We start from the raw sequence: 20,082 nt of genomic DNA, 5'->3' as shown, positions 1-20,082 counted from the left end.
TCTTTTATGTTCCTCTTTCCCTGTTTGCTATTTTGGGTCAGATCTTCTGTCCTAAAAGCCTGACTCTTATCCTACCTTCTTCCTCAAAAGAAAACCTACATACACATTTAATCCTTTGAGTGTCTCTACAACTCTTAAATGACTTATGCAGAATTCCTAAAGAAGCTGGGATTCCCTGCCCCTTGTTCCTAACCTCTGGAGTCAAGACCAGCTCTTGATGCAATTCATGCCAAATACCACACTACTGTTTGCATGGATCAAACCTACTTAATCTGTAATTCTAAAGTAGAGAGAAGCAATTGGGGGCTTTCCATGTACAAAGTGGGGTCAGGAGACCAGGAAAGAAAATATGAATGTATGTTCAAGTCACTCAGGAACTTTTATTCAGGTGCAAGAAACTTATGTCAAAGTGGCCACAAGATTGTTTAATAGGAGACGGACGAATGTAACTCCATGTTTACTGCTAGAAACCAAAGCTTTGTGTGAAATCTTGAATTTTATGGGGAGGGAGGGAGGGAGGGTGGGAAAGTATGTACCTATCTGTTCTTTCCCTGATCTCTTCCCCTCATTCCTGAAATACAGGAGACTAAGCCCCCTTGGGCTTTGGTGACCCCCACCATTGGGGTGTTTTTATATTATGATTTGATTTTGCTGTATCCAGATACTTTCTTCCTTTCCTATTTTCTAATCATTTTATAACACACATTCTGACTCTTCCCTTCCTTCTCCTCTCCCTGGGAAAATCAATGAATAAAGACTTATTGGTACTCAAACTGTTTTCTCCTTGTCAGATATTTAGGGACCTTTTCTCCTCCCCATAGCCTTACCTTCTTAGATTGGGACTCAGAAGTCACAGAAGAACCATTAAGTTTTTCAGTTTACCACTTTGTTAAGAATGAATCTTGGAAAGTTCAGTCCTCAGCACCTCATTACAGTGGGTTTTTGTTTCTAGTTAGGTCTCTTGTCCTTTCCTTGGAAGCTGCCACATTCAAGAGGGGATTAGAGGCTTGGCATGCATAAGAATGGAGTTGCCTCTGCCACTGGCTGGGATGAAAGGACGGGGCCATGGCTTGGGGCATGAGACCCTAATAATACTCGTCCCTTACTCCTCAAAGCCCTTTACAAATCTTAATTAATTAACCCCTTATAGTACCCCGAGAAGGAAAATATGATGGGGAACTGGGGAAATTGGGGCCAAAGGAGAGTCGCTGACTATAAGCCAACATTTTCTTTGAGCCAAAGTTTGCCCGCCTTCTAATGAACATTGGCTTTTTAAACATCTCCCCCTAAGGGAAGGGTTTAAAAAACTTGATTAAAGGGAAACCAAGTATTAACACAAAGTTGAGGAAGCAAACTACATTAAACCTCAAACCCTGGTAACATTACCAGAGCAAGGGTTAGAAGTTTCATACATCCCCTGCGGGTTGGGCGTTTGTAAGCTTAACTGTATCAAAAGTCAAAGCTAACAGTGGAAGCTCATAAAATAGCAAACTGCTGTTGAATTAGTCTTCCTGCAAAATTGGACTAACCTGCTAGCCTGCATCTCACTCCCCAGGAAGGGCAGATGAGTATTAAGACTATTTATGAGTGGGTTACTTATCTCCAGAGCTTTCTTTAATCATTTTGCTCGGTGAAAAATGACCCTTTCAGGCTGGGCAAAGCCAGCCTCAGCAATTTAGCGAGGCGCTAAGCAACTCGGGAAAACCCTGTCTCTAAAATACAAAAAAAAAAAAAAAAAAGGCTGGGGATGTGGGTCAGTGGTTAAGCGGCCCTGGGTTCAATCCTCGGTATCAAAACAAAGAAAAATCTTTCATCTGAAAAGACTAGAAGTCACAACATCTATTCCTTGCCTTGTTTGTGAAGCAAAGTGAAGTAAAACGGATTTTGTTGAACCCGGTTTAGTCCCAGTGACTCTTCAGCAATTTACCAAGATCCTGTCTCAAAAAAAGGGGTGGGGATGGGATGTAGCTGAGTGGTAAATTGCCCCTGGGTTCAATTCCCACTACTCTACCTCCAAAAAAAAACAGGTTCGTTGAGAATGTGAGATTCTCTTCCACTTCAAACATTCAGATGGAAGTTGTTTTATGTATTAAAGCAACTACTGGTTACGTTAGACACCTAAGTTCTTTACTTTTTGTCATTTTGGGAAAATACAACTACCAGTTTCTTCTGTGATTCAGTACCCTAAAATTCCTGCAAGATTTGGTACGGAGCCAATTCCCTTTAATTTTCTACGTTGGTTCATTTCGGACTTCCGTTATTTTACAAGTCCTTCTTTAACAGCAAAGTCGTTTCTGCCCTTCCCTCTTATTTCCGCGGCTGTATGTGGGTTTTGACAGTCTGCAAATCACAGTCTGGGTGCCTAAAATCAGCCTAAAAAGGACTGTAATTCAGGTCGTCTGTAGGATTGGCTAGTGCGACTACCATCTTCCCAAATGATAAATCCACTAAATAAGACGCAATACGGTAAAAATATGATCTTGAACACTAGGCTGAGAGAAGGGGTTCTGATGAAGCCCAGTCCTGGCGCTGCCTTACCCCAGTTCTCAGCAGCCTGCTGTTAGAGGTGGAGAAGCCTCTCCGTTTTCTAAGGTAAGGCTCCCTTAATTCTTGCCCTGTGGTACATTTCCGAAACACATTTTTGCCGAGGCCTTGGAATCTTGGGGGTCAACAGACCTCCCAGCTCCGGACGCCGGGCCGGCCCCGCCTTCCCCAGCACGTGGCCGGGAAAGCCACCGCCTGCCGCGCTCGGTCACGTGAGCTCGACTTTCGTCCACGCGCCGACGGAGCGTGCGCAAAGGGCAGGCGTGGCCCCTACCACCCTCCTCCCGCGCCCGGTTCAAACCGCTCCTCCCACTCAGCCGCAAGCGTCAGGCGCGCCCCGCCCACTGGGTGACGGGAGGGGCGTGGTCCAGCGCCCAACGATGACGTGTTCTTCCAGCGCCACGTCGTGAGGAAGTATAGGCGCACTGGAGCAGTGGGAGTACACCCAGCTGAGCGGCAAAGCTGCAGGACTTGAGAAAGAAGGAGAGAGGTGACAGCTGCGGGAGAGATACAGGTACAACTAAGGGAATAGATAATTATGGGACCATTGAGTTATCAGGAAACGGGTGTGGCAGGCGAACGGATTAGTGACTGGGATCGCAAAGTGGGAAATGGCTTGAGAGAAGGAGAAGGAAGGTATGGGGCATGACCAAGATATAGGTACCATGACGTGTCAGGAAGCAAACATGGATATTCAGAAGAAATTAGTTCAGATAATAAGGAAAAGAAAATGGGAGCAAAGTCCACAAGGCCAGGAGAATCAAGCAAAGGCTTCTTGCCCCAAAGGTCCTATTAGCTTATACAGCTGTGCATGATGAAAGATTAGAGACTTAGGCCATTGTCTTTGGATTCTGATGCTGGCTGCTTTCCACAGTCCAGGTGCATCTCTAGAAGCCAACTGTAGCTATTTGCAAATGCTAGTGACGTCTTATTCTCTTTCTTGTTTGTCCAAGGTTACCTGGCTAGTGTCTTGTTCTGGGGTAATTTTTGAGTGGACGAGAACTATGTCATGGATCAAGGAAGGAGAGCTATCACTTTGGGAGCGGTTCTGTGCTAACATCATAAAGGTAAGCAGTGGGCCAGTGCATCATTTGGCCTTTTGGTCAGTTGGGTAATCTTGTATTCAATCCTATTATTATTCAAGTTGAACAATCTATAGTAAAAAGTGGACTTTATCAAGGAAACAATCTTAGAATTGTAAGGTAACTTCCAGTCTACATTTCTATTAAGTTATTGTTCCAGCTGACATTTTCAGGCAGTCCAAGCTGTTCCAATATCATTGGTTAGCATAAACTGTTAGGTTTTCCTTATAGAGAGATGAAATTTGTTTCCTTGGAGCTTTGATCCTAATACTGTCCTCTGGGTTCAGATAGGAAAAGTAATTTTTCTTTGATGTGATATTACAGCATAATGGTTAAAAGAGTTTGGACCCTGGCAGGCAAGCATGAACGAAGGTCCTATTTATTAACCATGTGACTCTTAGTTATTATGCAGTTGTTATGAGGATAAAGTGAAACATACACATAAAGCACTTGGCACAATATCTAACATTTTTTGGGGGGTTGTAGATGGACATAATACCTTCGTTTTATTTATTGATTTTTTTTTTTTTATGTGGTGCTGAGGATCGAATCCAGTGCCTCACACATGCTAGGCAAGTGCTCTACCACTGAGCCACAACCACAACCCATAACATTACTATTATTTGGATACTATGATTGCTATTTCCCATATCCCCCTTTGCATACCCAAGTCTTCCCTCGGCTTTTTCTGCAGGAATCACAACGTGTTATGTCCTCTGCCTAAGATAGGTGTGAGATTAGAACCACTTAGGTTGGATTTGTTTTTCAGCCATAGACTGTCAAGCAGTAGGTATATGAGTAAATTTGTGAGTCAGAAGCTCTTATTCCCACCACATGCTCACATACCAAGTGGTTTCAAGCAGGCCAAAAAATGGAAATTATGGGCTGGGGATATAGTTTAGTTGGTAGAGTGCTTGCCTTGCATGCACAATGCCCTGGGTTCAATCCCCAGCACCACAAAAAAAGAAAAAAGAAAGAAAATGGAAATTATCTCCTCGGGAAATTGTGGCAGTCACATGTTGGGAAGAATAAACTGGGGCTGGGAATGTAGCTCAGTGGTAGAGTATTTGCCTAGCATGCTGAAGACCTGGGTTCAATCCCCAGTACCCCCCACCACAATGATAATAATAATATAAAAATAAAAGATTAGAACAACACTGGGCCTAAATTCCTGTAGCAGTGTTGGCTATACCCGGGGAATGGGTACCTTTTTTTTTTTCCCCTGAGATGAGGGGTCTTACTATGTTGCCCAGGCTGGATGCAAGCCATTTTCCCATCTCAATTTCCCAAGAACTGGGACTACAGGCCTTTGCTACTGTACAAGGCTTAGTGTCTCTTTCATGTGAAGGATGCCATCTCCATTTGACTATGTCATCAGGGTTCTTCCTTTGCCTTCCTGTTGGAGACTCATGAAAACAAGGTTGTAGTAAAGAGCATTTGGTTAAAAGATGAACTCTGAAAAGAGACAGACCCTTATTTAAATCCCTACTTTGCCCCTTCTTAGCTGTGTGACTTGTGTTATTCACTTGACCTTTCTGAACCTCAGTTTATTCATGCATAAAATGAAGGTAATATTGCTTACTTTATAAAGTTATATGATAAGATGATGTAGAAAAAGCCCAGCATGGTATTTGGCATGTATTAAGTGCTCAATAAACATAAGTAAAATAAACTGAAGTACTTAATGCAGTTTTATTGAACTAAAAGTGTAAAATACTCAGTAACATTTTTCAGGGATTTTGTCATATAGCTCAAAGCTATCAGTGTGCAGTGTAGTGTCTCCCCTCATCCCCAGAGAATATGAGATTGGTTCATCATTTGCCTTCTTATTCCACAGGCAGGCCCAATGCCCAAACACATTGCATTCATAATGGATGGGAACCGTCGCTATGCCAAGAAGTGCCAGGTGGAACGGCAGGAGGGCCACTCACAGGGCTTCAACAAGCTGGCTGAGGTGGGTGTAGATGGCAGAACTCAAGGTGAAAATCTGTGGAGGGTTGGATTATTGCTAGAAAAATGAGACCCTGAGATTGAACCCAGAGGTGCTTATCCACTGAGCTACATCCCCAGACTTTTTTGGGGGGGTACCAAGGATTGTACTCAGGAGCACTTGACCACTGAGCCACATCCCCAACCCTATTTTGTATTTTTATTTAGAGACAGGGTCTCACTGAGTTGCTTAGCACCTCAGTTTTGCTAAGACCGACTTTGAACTTGAAGTCCTTCTGCCTGAGCCTCCCGAGCCACTGGGATTATAAGCATGTGCCGCCTCACCTGGCCTCACCCCTTTTTAGCTTAGGGACTTGCTATGTTTCTAATACTTCCCTCAAACTTGTGATCCTCCTGCCTTATCCTCCTGAGTAACTGGGATTATAGCTGTGTGCTACCATGTGTGGCCAAGAGTGTTTTTGTTTGTTTGTTTGTTTGTTTTAAAGCCAGTCTCAGCAAAAGTGAGGCGCTAAGCAACTCAGTGAGACCCTGTCTCTAAACAAAATAGGTCTGGGGATGTAGCTCAATGGTCGAGTGTCCCTGAGTTCAATCCTCAGTACCGCCCCCGCCCCCAAAATATGGAATATTATATCTTTGTGAAATTTTTTCTTGATTCTGGGGTTGGAATCTAGGGCCTCACACGTTCTAAACACATCTACCTCTGAGCTACACACTCACATTTTGTAACTAACTTGTAAGAAGAATAGAAATATGGTTTATAGTCCCCAGGTTCCAGTGTCCTGGCATAAGAGCAAGCCCTGATGTTAGGGCATTAATAATTTTTGCCTCAAAAAAATGGGGTATTGGGGTTTCTCCAGCACTCTTATAGAAGTCTGTAGATTTACTAACCCCTGCTTCTCTTTTGCAATTAAGTAAGGCAGTTTTGCCTAGTGCTTAGAAGCTTGAGCTCTGGAGTACTTAGAACTCACTGATATAGGCAAATTTCTTAACCTTGTAAAGACAAAGAACTAATTGGCACCCTTGCACTCCACTTACTGGCTTTGTGACTTGCAGTAAGTTATGCAGCTTCCCTTTGCCTCAGTAAAACAGGGTGTACAATAATCTCCATTTTAAGAGATGGATGTGAAGATTCAGCAAGATGGCATATAGCATAGGGCCTAACCTAGGGAAGAGCTGAAAAAAATTGAAACTGCTGTAGGGGTGGGTTCCAGCCTAGGTGTGCCATCCAAGATGGCTGCCTTGCAAGGTCTTCAGAGCCTGAGTCTAGTCAAATATCAGGTTATTAATGGTATTTTCCCCAAGGTATTACTGGATTTGTTTTGTCTGTGTACCTGTAAAGGATCAGAGAGTTAGTTCTACAGCTTTGTTTCTTCTTTTTTTCTTCTTGGTACGGGGAATTGAACCCAGGGGCACTTAACCACTGAGCCACATCCCCAGCCCTTTTTTTTTGGGGGGGGTGCTGGGGATTGAACTCAGGGGCACTCGCCCACTGAACCCTATTTTTTGTATTTTATTTAGAGACAGGGTCTCACTGAATTGCCTAGTGCCTCCCTTTTGCTGAGGCTAGCTTTGAACTCATGATCCTCCTGCTCACCCTCCTGAGCTGCTGGGATTACAGGCATGCGTTACCACACTTGGCTTCCCCAACCCTTTTTATTTATTTTGAGATGGGGTCTTGCTAAGTTGCATAGTGCCTCCCTTGCCAAGTTGCTGAGTGACTCTGGCCTGGAACTTGCAGTCCTCCTGTCTCAACCTCCCAAGCCGCTAGGATTAAAAGCAGGAGCCACTGTTCTTCAGTTGTGTTTGAATGTCTTTTATCCTCATCTTTAACCTCCAGCTCCCCATCTCATTGTTTTTCTTGACTCAGGATTGTTCTCCATCTTTAGTGATCTGGGTTAGAGCAACCCCAGAGGACTGAGTAAATTATGTGGTTTTTTTCTTACTTGCTTTTTTTCCCCTCCCGAGGCTGGGGGATAGAACCCAAGGCCTCATGCATACTAGGCAAGTGCTCTACTATTGAGCTACATCCCCAACCCAAGTTTTCCTTCTTTTTAAGTTGAAATATGATTTCATACAGTGCAATACACACACTTCAGTTTTTAATAATTGAATTCATCTAACCCTGAAAAGATATAGAACCATCTCTGCAGAAAGTTTCCTATGTCCCTTCCCAGTCTAGACCTGTTCTCCCTTCTCCTTTCTGTAACTATAGACTGATTTTTCCTGTTCTAAAATTTCATATAATAAAATCATACAGTGGAGAATTTTGACATGATTTTTCAGCTTTACGAGTCTGTTTTACCAGGTATAAATTAGGCATGAAGACAGTTATGCCACTTTTAAGTGATTGTTTAATCAGATGAAGGGGCTAGGCATGGGGGTGCATGCCTATAGTCCCAGCAGGAGAAGGCAATGCAGGAGAATTTTAAGTTCAAATTCAAGGCTAACCTGGGCAATTTAGTGAAACCCTTTTTAAAATAAAAAAGGGTTGGGGATGTAGCTCAGTGGTAAGAGCTCTGGGTTCAATTCCCAGGACTGAGGGGGTGAAAAAAAGAAAAGAAAAATCAAATGAAATAATATATATGAAAAACATTTGCTGGGGCTGTAACTCAGTGGCAGAGCACACTTGCCTAGCATATGTGAGGCACTGGGTTTGAGCCTTAGCACCACATAAAAATAAACAAAATAAAGGCATGCTATCCATCTACAACTACAAAAAAAATTGCCAACTCTGAAATGTTGCATAATTGTCCAATTATTTCTTTAACCTTTTAATTTATTAGTCTCTCATAATATCAGAAAAATTAAGTTGTGCTGTGAATATCTTATATTTTATATTATTTGTTAGCCACCTTGTTGTAGATGGATTGTGATCCCTTTATTCAGACCAGGAGATTTTAACCCAGAGCAGTTAAATAATTTGTCTCTGGTCCCATAACAAGTCCATGATTCAGCCAAGGACCAGAACCTAGGTCTTCACACTCTCAGTGGAGAGTTTTTTTTAGTGCACCACAGTAGCATCTATGTAGTCACATTCACTAAGACTCACATTTTTTAGTTTCTTTCTTTTTTTTTTTTTTTTTTAAGTTGTAGATAGACATATCATCTTTATTTTATTTATTTATTTTTATGTGTTGCTGGGGATCAAACCCAGTGCCTCATTACATGCTAGGTGAGTGCTCTACCACTGAGCCACAACCCCAGCCCCATGTATTCAGTGTTTTTAACAGCGAAGAGAGGACATTTACCAAGGTGAAGACACAGTGATTATGAAGACATGCTTATAAAATATATTTTAGGAGGTGAGAACCTAACTGAATAAGAACATTTTTTTAAAAATGATGAATTAGTAGNTCTTTTTTTTTTTTTTTTTTTTTAGAGAGAGAGAGAGAGAGAGAGAATTTTAATATTTATTTTTTAGTTTTCGGCGGACACAACATCTTTGTATGTGGTGCTGAGGATCGAACCCGGGCCGCACGCATGCCAGGCGAGCGCGCTACCGCTTGAGCCACATCCCCAGCCCTATTTTTCACTTTCTTAAACAGAAACTTTCTGCTTATTTGGTTATTCTCACATAGCACTACTATTATTGTAGCTTTACCCAGGTTTGAGGAGAAAAGTCTGTCTCCCATCTCAACTATGAGTCAGGGCTGAAGCATCTCTTATTTCTTTTCTTCTCTTCCTGCGTCCTAGCTCTTTACCTTCTCCCCTCTCAGACTCTGCGCTGGTGTTTGAACTTGGGCATCCTTGAAGTGACAGTCTACGCGTTCAGCATTGAGAACTTCAAACGCTCCAAGAGTGAGGTTGATGGGCTACTGGATCTGGCCCGGCAGAAGTTCACCTGCTTGATGGAAGAACAGTAAGATGCTATCTGAGGAGAGAACGTGTTCTTCCTCCACTTGCAGCCTTCCCCTGGCATTCACAGCTCTGTTATCTGAGGCTTATTTAAGGGCCTCTAAGTCCTTTTAATGTTAGATCTCTGGTGGCAAGTATCAGAAATGCAAACTAGTTTTTCTTTTTTCTTTCTTTCAAGGGGGCATTTAATGAAGGATATTGAGATATTTCACAGAATTTAAAGACAATTACAGCCAGTCAAGCAAAACTGAAATCAAGAATTAAAATCCATTTGGTAGAACCTCTTCATACATTTTCTTTCTCCTCTCTGCAGACCATATTTCTCTGCTTCAAGAGAACAGCCCAGAATGAGCTCGAATCTTATTTGGCTCACCTTGATCAAATGTTTGTCCTAGAAACAATAAATTGTCACTAGGGGAATGGAAGGCAATATGAAGAAGTCATTTGTTGCTGCATATAGATCCCTATAAAGTTACTATGCTCCTCTTGCATAGTCTCTTGGGAGGGCTGGGAGATGCTTGAGTCCTCTATTGGGAAGTGTCAATACTATCACAACAATAACATTACGTGTCACAAAGTTTAGGCTTACTTAGGGAGCAAAGCCAAAAAGGGGGAAAGAGGATGTTTAATGGAGATTTTTTTTTCTTTGAAACATAGGTCCCACCAGGCTCAGTGGCACACTCCCATAATCTCCACAGCTTGGGAGGCTGAGGCAGGAGGATCATGAGTTCAAAGCCAGCAAATAAAATATAAATATAAAATATAAAAAAGGGCTGGGAGTGTTACTCAGTGGTAAAGCGTTCATGGGTTCAGTCCCTTGCACACAAATAGCATGGATCCCTCTTCAGTCACAATTGCCCTAAAGTCTTAATTAACAGCTGATAGCTGTTGTCTGCCCAGCTCATACCTAGGAGTAGGAAGAAGAGAGAACAGACCCTAGGTTCCAGCAGTGATGGGCCTAGAAGAAGCTTCTGGGAAGTTGCTTTTGCCATTTCTGTCCCTTTGTGGGTGGTGGAAAGCATAGCCGGGCTTCCCACAGTCTTGTTTTAGAATGGTGAGACCCTGGGCTGCAAACATTGCTCCTTGGTTCCTAGCAGAGTTCATTCTGCTCAAAGTCATCATTCAACTCAGAGTCATCATGCCCAGGTTCTGAAGATGGAGGTGTGGGGAGAAACATTCTTTTGTACTATATACTAATCTTATTTTTGTAAATGCTTAGTGTGTGCCAGGCCCTTAACCTCAGATGTCTTCTCATTTAATGGTCACATTACCTCATAAGAAGGATATTATTAGCCTTGTTTTAGAGAGGAAGAACATAAAAACCAGAGAAGTTAAGGCATATATTCTGAATCACACAGCTATCAGAAACAGGCATAGCCAAGGTGTGTCCCTGGATCTTACTGGCCCCAGAGATGAGCTGTTGTCTACTACATGTGTGCTAAAAAAATAGGAAACAACCTTATAATTCTTATAAGATCAAAACATATGACAGTGGAGGTAGTACTGAGATTGCTGTAATCAGTACTAGAGAAAATGGACATAGCTTACCATGAAAAAACAGAGAAAGTGTTTATGCAAGGTTAGCAAGGATGTGAGGGTACTAGGGCTTGAATCTAGGAGTTCTTAATTCAGATTTTGCTTTGGTTTGACTGTATGTCAGCTATAGCTCTAGATTTTGCTTCACACACCTTGAAGAAATGTAGTTGAAGGTTATATGCGGTGGGCTATGTGGACGTGGCCTTCAGCTCTGGATCAAGGTGCTTTAAGAACTGCCAGAGGGGCTGAGGATGTAGCTCAAGCGGTAGCGTGCTTGCCTGGCATGTGTGCGGTCCGGGTTCGATCCTCAGCACCACATACAAACAAAGATGTTGTGTCCGCTGAAAAACTGAAAAATAAATATTAAAAATTCTCTCTCTCTCTCTCTCTTAAAAAAAAAAAAAAAACTGCCAGAGATCCATCCCCATCCTATAGTGTTGAGCTCCTATTTCTGAAGAAGGAAGGATTCGGTTTCTCCATAGCATTTCCAACTGAGAGAAGCTGGGTGAATAACAGTGAATTTGTTCTCATGTGTATGGAGACTGGAAGTTACTGTGTGGAAGTGCTATAGTATGATTAAGAGGACAGGCTCTATAGCAAGACTCCCTGGATTCAAATCCTGGCTATTCATTCAACTGCTGTCTGAACAAATTATCTAATCTCCCTATGCCTCAGTCTCCTCATCTGTAAAGGGGAATTATGGTGGTATTATCTCAAAATTGTTTTGAGAATAGAATGTATATAAAGTACGTAGACTACTGTCTGATACTTAGGAAACATAATTAATGTTAGCTGCTACTTTCATAGCATATTTCACCAGAACATAACAAAACCAATAATACAACTCCTGCCCTAGAGCAGTTTGCTTACTTGTCAAAGTGGGACAGACACATCATAGAATGCATAAAATGCAACTTAATTTGCCAACAAGGACTCTTAGGTTGGTATAATGTATGATCAGAGTTTGAGTTCTCTAGCTGGGTGTGGTGGTGCACTCCTGTAATCCCAGTGACTCTGGAGGCTGTGGCAGGAGGATCACAAGTTTGAGGCCAGCCTCAGCAACTTAGCAAGACCCTGTCTGAAAATAAAAAAGTAGACTGGGGATGTAGCTTTTTCACCCCTGGATTCAATCCTGGGGTGAAAAAAAGACATTTGGGTTCTCATGGCAGATAAAGCATGACATTTCAGTGCATATTAACACTTGATGACTGCATGACCTTAGACAGTCCATACCTGACTATTCTTTCTGATCCTCATCAGTGTAGTAAAAACTCCTTTGAAAGCTGTTGAAGAGAAATAATACACTGAAATAATACACATAGAACAGTGCCTGATGGAGGAAAGCACTTAGAAGCTGGTGTTTGGTTTTTATCTAAGCTCCTTGCCCTCTCCAACTGAATAGGTGCTTTGTCTCAGCACTGCCTCCTTTTTCCCAATCAGGGAGAAGCTGCAGAAACATGGGGTATGCATCCGGGTCTTGGGTGATCTGCATTTGTTGCCCTTGGACCTCCAGGAGTTGATTGCACAAGCTGTACAGGCCACTAAGAACTACAATAAGTAAGTGCTCAGATATCCCCTCAGAAACCTGTATCCCTCTTTGATTTCCTGCTGCTTTTAGGGAGACATCCTCAGCCTTTCTTGGTCTGTATTTGGTATAGGGGCAATGAGGAAATAATTTGGGATGCTAAAGGACTTCCTTCTTCCATCTGTAGGACAGACCATTGATGCTACTAAATAATGTTATTAGTGTGTATATTAATACATAGACACACTTTTTCATATTTTCCCCACCCCATCCCCAAATTAACATACATGTTTTTTTTAGACCTGATAAGCATTGGGATGGAATTGCAGCAGTCCTCATCCTTGTCTCTCTGAAGATACATCCTTCAAGAAATTATTTCTTAAGATAGGCATAGTGGCACATGCCTGTAATCCCAGCAGTTTGGGAGATTAAGGCAGGAGGATCACAAGTACAAGGCCAGCCTTGGCCACTTAAGCAAGACCCTGACTCAAAACAAAAAAGGCTGGGAACATAGCTCAATGGTAAAGTGCCCATGGGTTAAATCCCCAGTAACACATACAGAAAAGAAAGAAATTATTTTTTAGAAATGCTTTTTCTTGCCAGGCATGGTCGTACATGCCTGTAAATCCCAGCAACTCAGGAGGCTGAGGCAAGACGATCACAAATTCAAGAAGGCCTGCCTTAGCAATTTAGCAAGGCCCTAAGCAACTTAGACCCTATCTCAAATAACAAAGACTGGGGATGCAGCTCAGTGGTTAAGCACCCCAGGGTTCAATCCCTAGTACCAAAAAAAGAAAAAGGAAAAAAAAGAAAGTTGTTTGCTAGGGATTGAATTGAGGATTCTGCATACACTAGATAAATGCTCTGCCAGCAACCTATGTCTCCAGCCTAATTTTCTACCCATTCCTTTAACCCATGGACATAATGATCTTGGCAGGTCATACAATTAGAAGGTGAATAGAGTAATAAGTAAACTTCATTATGTGTGGCTTTGGAATATAATATGTGCTTGGCAGTGCATTTGTTTTTCATCAGATTTCCTTTGCTGTGCTAATGTCACAGTGGTTCACATCCTCTGCAAGCTGGTTGGCAATAGAAGAGGAGAGGTTAAGAGGGCAATAGAGACCATTTCAAACTTTTCATCTTATAAAACTAATAAGTTTATTCCAAGAAATCTTGGAAATCACAATTCCACCTTTCAGAAGTATGCACAGTTAACATTTCATATTCTATGTCCTTTCAAGATAGGGCCACTCTAATCAGGGACTGCATCCAAGTCATCTGTCTCTGTAAATTGTCCTGTTCTTCCCTCCTCAGGTGTTTCCTGAATGTCTGCTTTGCATACACATCCCGTCATGAGATCACCAATGCTGTGAGAGAGATGGCCTGGGGAGTAGAGCAAGGCCTACTAGATCCCAGGTACCTTGAGTTCTTTCTCCTAGTGACTGACAAGAAGAACAGATCTTCCTGCACCATGTATTTGGCCATGGAAAGATGTAAAGGGATCTCCCAAATGTAGAGGTTAGAATTATTATGGCTTACTTCAGAATTTGTCTGAGTTCACCACACACCAAGAAGCTCCAGAGAAACAGCAAAACAGGTGATGAGGCCATACCATTCAATGAAAAATGACACCTCCCTGGCCTCTTGGCAGTATTTTTCCAAGACTGATTGTTGTATTCCACCACTAAAAACACTCAAGGTCACTCCAGGTGAACTGGGCTGCACAAAATAACCACACAGAGAAATACCTTTTTCTTTGGGTCCTGTGTCAGCTCCTCCACCCTTAGGGGGTCTGTGGAAAGAGAGAGGGAAAACACATGCTGAACCCTTTTTTTTTTTTCTTTTTTGGAGAAGCCATTCAAATGAGGCAAGGGATAGGATTACAAAGGAACAGGTGAGTGTAGCTCAACCCCTCTGCATGCGGCCTACTCCTAGGACCACTCCCAGGGCCACACCTTATTAGGCCGAGTCACAGTTATGGCACTACCACTCCAGATCCCCATGATGCATCAGGACTTAAAGGGGCATGCATTTGAAGTGGCTCCCCACAAATGATTTTTCAGGAATGTACTGTGTTGGGGGGAGACTCTTAGTTCTCTCACATTACAGTTTCACACAACATTAAGGTTTTTTTCAGAAAAAGAAAGTTGTTGCCAGCTACTTGGGAGTCTGAGGCAAGAAGATCACAAGTTCAAAGCCAGCCTGAGCAACTTAGCAAGACCCTGGCTCAAAAAAAGGCAGGGCGGGGCTGGGGATATAGCTAAGTGGTAGAACACTTGTCTGGGTGCTAGGTTCAATACCCAATACTGGGAAAAAAAAAAAAAGTTCCGGGGGGGCGGGGAGAAAGAAAGTTCTTAATCTTTAGCGACAGAGTGGGATTCTAATCATTTGAGCTGGGAGGGACTTTCAAAGCCATCTGTCTGATGTTAATATTAAGTAACCTTTAGTAATAGATTAGTAAACGGGGCTGGGATTATGGCTCAGAGGTTCATCGATCACCTAGCATGTGTGAGGCACTGGGTTAGATGCTCAGCACCACATAAATATAAAATAAAGACATTGTGTCCACCTATAACTAAAAAAATAAATAAATAATAAAAAATAGATTAGTAAACAAATAATAGCATTAGTAAATATTAGTAACAAAATAACCCAGACAACATGTTATAGATTTAGTCATTAACTTCATGTGTGAAAAATTCAAGTCTTTATTTATTTATTTTTTGTAATTATTGGGGATTGAATCCAAGGTTTTGTGTAGCTAGGCAAACAGTCTACCACTGAACTACATCCCCAACCCCTTTTGTCCATTTTTTAGATGAGAAAACTGACAACATTGAAGTAACTGACCCAGGGTAATTCTGCTAATAAGTGCCAGAACTGGGACCCATATCTAAAGCTGTCTGATTCTAGAATGCTTCTCTTTTATCTCTATTGTATGAAATCTTGGGACCTAGGAATTTTTCTGATTCCCTTCTCAAGTATAATTAGAAGTATAATTTGATTGACTGGAAACTAGATTAAAAGTCAAGAAGTTAGACCTGGGGATGTAGCTCAATAGTAAAGTACTTGGCTAGCATGCGCAAAGGCTCTGGGTTCCAATCCCAGCACTGCAAAATGAAGGAAGGAAGGAAGGAAAGGATGGAAGGGAGGGAGGGAAGGGAGGAAGGAAGCTTGGTGAGAGTAGAAAAAAAGAAGAGGAGAGTTTTCTTGTTTTTGTGGTGCTGGGAATGGAACCCTGGGTTTCACACATGCTAAGCAAGTATCCTACCACATAGCTACAGCCCCAGCCCTACAAAGATAGCTGTTTATTTTTTATGTGTTTATTTTTTTGCTTTGTTTTATTTTGAGAAGACAGTTACAGTACTGGGAATTGAACCTGGGGCATTCTACCTAAATATTTATTGATTTATTTTTTGCTGTTAACAGCTTTCATTTATTTTTTCATTTACTAAATATTTATTTTTGAGAAAGGATCTTGCTAAGTTGCAGTTCTGCCTCAGCCTCTAAAGTTGCTGGAATTGCAGGTGTTTACCACCACATCCAGTAAGAGAATGGTTTTTAAAACTATTTTATGAAGCTAGGTATAGTGGTGCATGCCTGTAATCCCATGGCTTGGGAGGCTAAGACAGGAGGATCTTGGATTCAAAGCCAGCCTCAGCAAACAGCAAGGCGCTAAGCAACTCAGTGAAACCCTGTGAAAAATAATGATAAATGTTTATGTTAAAAGGAAACAAGCTTTTTAGCTCTTTGGACTTGATAGGGAAGGCAAATGATAAGTGCCCTAGGAAGGAATAAGCAGTTACCAGGGAATGAGGCAAGAGAATGAGGAACTCCATTGGTTTCCAGACTACTGATAAGTTCCAGTAGAAAGTGACTGGATTGTGGTGGTGCTGCTGGAATGGATAGAGCAGGCTTGTCCAGAGCTACAAAGCAGGTAAAATCAAGAGGACTAGCTGGAGGTGCAGCTCTGTGGTAGAACACTTGCTTGGCATACATGAGGCCCTGGTTTTGATCCCTAGCATCACAAAAAGACTAGGAAAAGCAATCATTTTGGCCTGGGATCACAGTTCAATAGTTGAGTGTTTACTTAACATACGTTTGGCATATACAGAGAATTCAGTGGACTGACTGGGGAAGGATGTGTGAAGGGTGTATTCAGTGTTTTTTTTTTTTTTTTAATATTTATTTTTTTAGTTGTAGTTGGAAACAATATATTTATTTCACTTATTTATTCCTATGTGGTGTTGAGGATCGAACCCAGGGTCTCACACGTGCGAGGCGAGCACCCTACCACTGAGCCACAACCCCAGCCCCATGTATTCAGTGTTTTTAACAGCGAAGAGAGGAGCCCTTCACTGTGCTATACATCCCTGGAGATAATCCAGTTTAAGGATCAGGCTAGAACTTTGGTTTGGAATCTGCTATAGATGTTGAACAGAGATGTCAGATCAATAATTGAAGGGTTGGGACTGGAGATACCAGCATGAAGGTCATCTGTGTGTAGGGTAAGAAGGGCATTTGGTTGAGTACCCTTGAGTTTAATCCCTAGTACCAAGAAGAAAAAAAAAATTATATGATCTGGGCACAGTGGCATACACTTATATGTAATCCCAGTGAGGGAGACCAAGGCAGGAAAGTTTCTTGCTTTCTTAGCTTCTTCTAGGGAAGCTAAGGACAGTCTCCAGTGAGAAGAGAAACTCTAGGATGGAGTTTTGAGAAACTGCCTTTACTGATTGGGTAGAGTACAATGAGCCTTAAAGGGAAAAAGAGGGCTGGGGTTGTGGCGCTTGCCTAGTATGTGTGAGGCCCTAGGTTCAATCCTCAGCATCACATTGGGGGAAAAATTTTTTTAAAAAAGATAAATAAATAAAAATAAAGTGTCTCCATCCATAACTAAACAACAACAACAACAAAAAAAAAACTGGGCATGATGGCGCACACCTCTATTCCCAGCAGGAGGATTATGAGTTCAAAGCAAACTGCAGCAACTTTGTGAGGCCCTAAGCAACTCAGAGAGACACTGTTTGAAAAAATAAATAGGACGGGGGGGATGTTGCTCAGTGGTAAACTCCTGTGGGGTTCAATCCCTGGTACCAAAAAAAAAAAAAAAATTGCTGAGGCAGGAGAACCAAAAGTTCAGGGCCAGCCCAGCCTCAGCAATTTAGCTGAGCTTTAAATAACTTAGTGATTCAATTCCCTATCTCAAAATAAAAAGAAAGGCTGGAGATACAGCTCAGAGATAAAGCACCCCTGGCTTCACTCCCCCAAAAAAAGAGAGAGAAAAGAAAATGAGCTGTTGGAGAAAAAAATAAGATACTAACTGAATGGGGATGAGGGGGTCAGTTGGGAGGATTAGGTAGGAGAGGGATGTATGAGTGGATGCAAGTCTTTGATAATTTTTTTAGCTTGGAGTGATTTCATACTTGGTCATTATATTGTGAGGCTTTTTAAAATTTTTTTAGTTGTAGTTGGACACAATATCTTTATTTTATTTATTTTTATGTGGTACCGAGGTTTGAACCCAGAACCTTGTACGTCCTAGGCGAGCACTCTACTGCTGAGCCACCAGCCCCATATATTGTGTTTTATAATTAATGTGTTTCAAATCCTTTGCATGTATGAAATAATATATTAAAAATAACAACAGAAAGCTTTTTAGCAAGTAGATTTACTATTCATTCATGTACAGACCTAGAACTCTGATCTCATCTCTTGTTCAGTATACTTTACCCTCACACCACACTGCAGTATCCACTGACCTTACCTCCTGCTTATTGTCCAGCAAGTTTCCCCCAATCCATCTTCTCTGCCCTAGTTTGCTAAATAATTTGCCTCTGTAGGGTTCTCATGCAGACAGGGTATGTGGGCTGGGCAGTATCACCAGGGTCAGGAGAGTGATGTCTCAACCCATTAGCTCCTGCAGCTTGATATGCAGTTCAATCAGAGCAAGAGGCAGTTCTTTTTACATTATTCAAATTTAGACAAACCTGCATTTATATCAGAAAATCAGAGAATTTATTATAATTAGGCTATCCCTAATAGCTGCATTTTCCTTTTCTCTCATCACCATTCAGCTCTTTCTTTTCTTTTCTTCTAGGTATATATTTTTTTTCTCTGGCAATCAAATCAATAGATTGTTTTGTGACTCTGGAATTATAGAAGGAATAAGATTGAGTCTGAAGGATACTTCTCTTCCACTGAGTTACTTTGAACAGATGACTTGACTTTGTATAGGCCTCTATATTCCTTATAAAATAATAGTAATAAGCCAGGCATGGTGGTGCACACCTTTAATCCCAGCAGCTTGGGAGGCTGAGGCAGGAGGATCACAGGTTCAAAGCCAGCCTCAGCAAAAAGCGAGACACTAAGCAACTCAGTAAGAACCTGTCTCTAAATAAAATACAAAATAGGTCTGGGGATGTAGCTCAGTGGTTAAGTGTCCCTGAGTTCAATCCCTGGTACAAAAAAAAAAAATTGCAAGCCAGGTCAGGTGGCAGACACTTCTAGGCTCAGCCTCTTGGGAGGCTAAGGCAGGAGAATCACAAATTCAAGGCTAGCTTGGGCAAATTAGTGAGACCTTGTCTCAAAATAAAATGAAAAGTGTTGTGTATGTAGCTCAGTGGTAGAGAGCTTGTCTCACATGTATTAAGCCCTTGCCTTCAATCCCCAGTACCACAAAAAATAAAACTTAAATCCAGTTATGTCAAAAATATTTATAACAGATGAAATCACCCTGTGAACTGTTTTTATCCTGAATTCTGCTTTTTCACTTAATGTTATAATCTGAATCCCTTCCCATGTCCCATGTTTTTAATAATTCTTAATAACATTATTTTTACCAGTTACCAAGTATCTTACTATACTTTAGCCATTCCTGTATTTGTTTCTTCTATTTGTTGTCTTGTTGTCAGTGTATTCAATTTTCCAATTTCTCATTATTACAAATAATGCCACAATGAATTTTTTTTTTGGGGGGGGGGTGCACTATTGAGGATTGAACCCATAGCCTCATACATGCTTGGCAAGCACTCGACCACTGAGCTACATCCTCAACCTGAAATTCTTTTTTATTTTTATTATTTCAAGACACTTTATTTTCAAAACAGGTCACAACATTAAGCTTTTGGCCCAATTTGCCATTGTATAAGCTACACATGCTTGCTGGGCAGCTGAAGGGGCACTCTTCGGTAGTTTGTTTGAAAAGTGAATAAAAATCCACATAAAACAAATATTCAAATAGTTTCCATAGGAACACAGATAAGTGTGATCCTGTTGTGGGAACAGACAGGCAAGACACTGAAGACAGCAGGAAACAGATTTATTTGGCTGTAGCCAGGTTCAGAGGGCAAAGCTTTCGCTGTAATCAATCAATCCCCCTGAACCCCAAGTTCAGGCAGTTTCAGAACTTTATACCTAGTATGTAATTGGAATGGCTCAGAAGTTCACAATCTGCAGAAGTTCACACAAAAGCAGCCGTTTCTTTCACTCTTCTGGGCAATTTAACCCTTCAAGGACAGTGCCTAAAAAGGAGAGAGCTGCTTCTCCCCTTTCTTCCCTCCCCTGCCAGCTGTTACCATGGAGCAC

General features: G+C 41.7%; 1 protein-coding gene and 1 non-coding gene across 3 annotated transcripts in view; both read left to right on the top strand.

The window, feature by feature from the left end:
• Positions 1-2,903: 2,903 nt before the first annotated feature.
• The window catches only part of Dhdds (dehydrodolichyl diphosphate synthase subunit), a 36,003-nt gene continuing 18,824 nt past the window's right edge, over positions 2,904-20,082 (top strand). For both annotated transcript variants that reach the window (XM_015485461.2, XM_048816045.1), the window contains exons 1-6: positions 2,904-3,058; positions 3,498-3,611; positions 5,464-5,580; positions 9,293-9,435; positions 12,408-12,524; positions 13,810-13,911. In XM_015485461.2, the coding sequence (XP_015340947.1) occupies positions 3,549-3,611; positions 5,464-5,580; positions 9,293-9,435; positions 12,408-12,524; positions 13,810-13,911 (542 nt within the window). In that variant the 5' untranslated portion in view covers positions 2,904-3,058; positions 3,498-3,548. The remainder of the gene's footprint in view (positions 3,059-3,497; positions 3,612-5,463; positions 5,581-9,292; positions 9,436-12,407; positions 12,525-13,809; positions 13,912-20,082) is intronic.
• Trnaa-agc lies at positions 4,668-4,739 on the top strand. The gene has a single exon. It is a non-coding gene; the product is annotated as a tRNA-Ala (tRNA).

The sequence above is a fragment of the Marmota marmota genome, unplaced genomic scaffold (assembly GCF_001458135.2).
Source record: "Marmota marmota marmota unplaced genomic scaffold, marMar, whole genome shotgun sequence".
Classification (NCBI taxonomy): Eukaryota; Metazoa; Chordata; class Mammalia; order Rodentia; family Sciuridae; genus Marmota; species Marmota marmota.
This window is presented reverse-complemented; position numbering and strand designations above follow the sequence as displayed.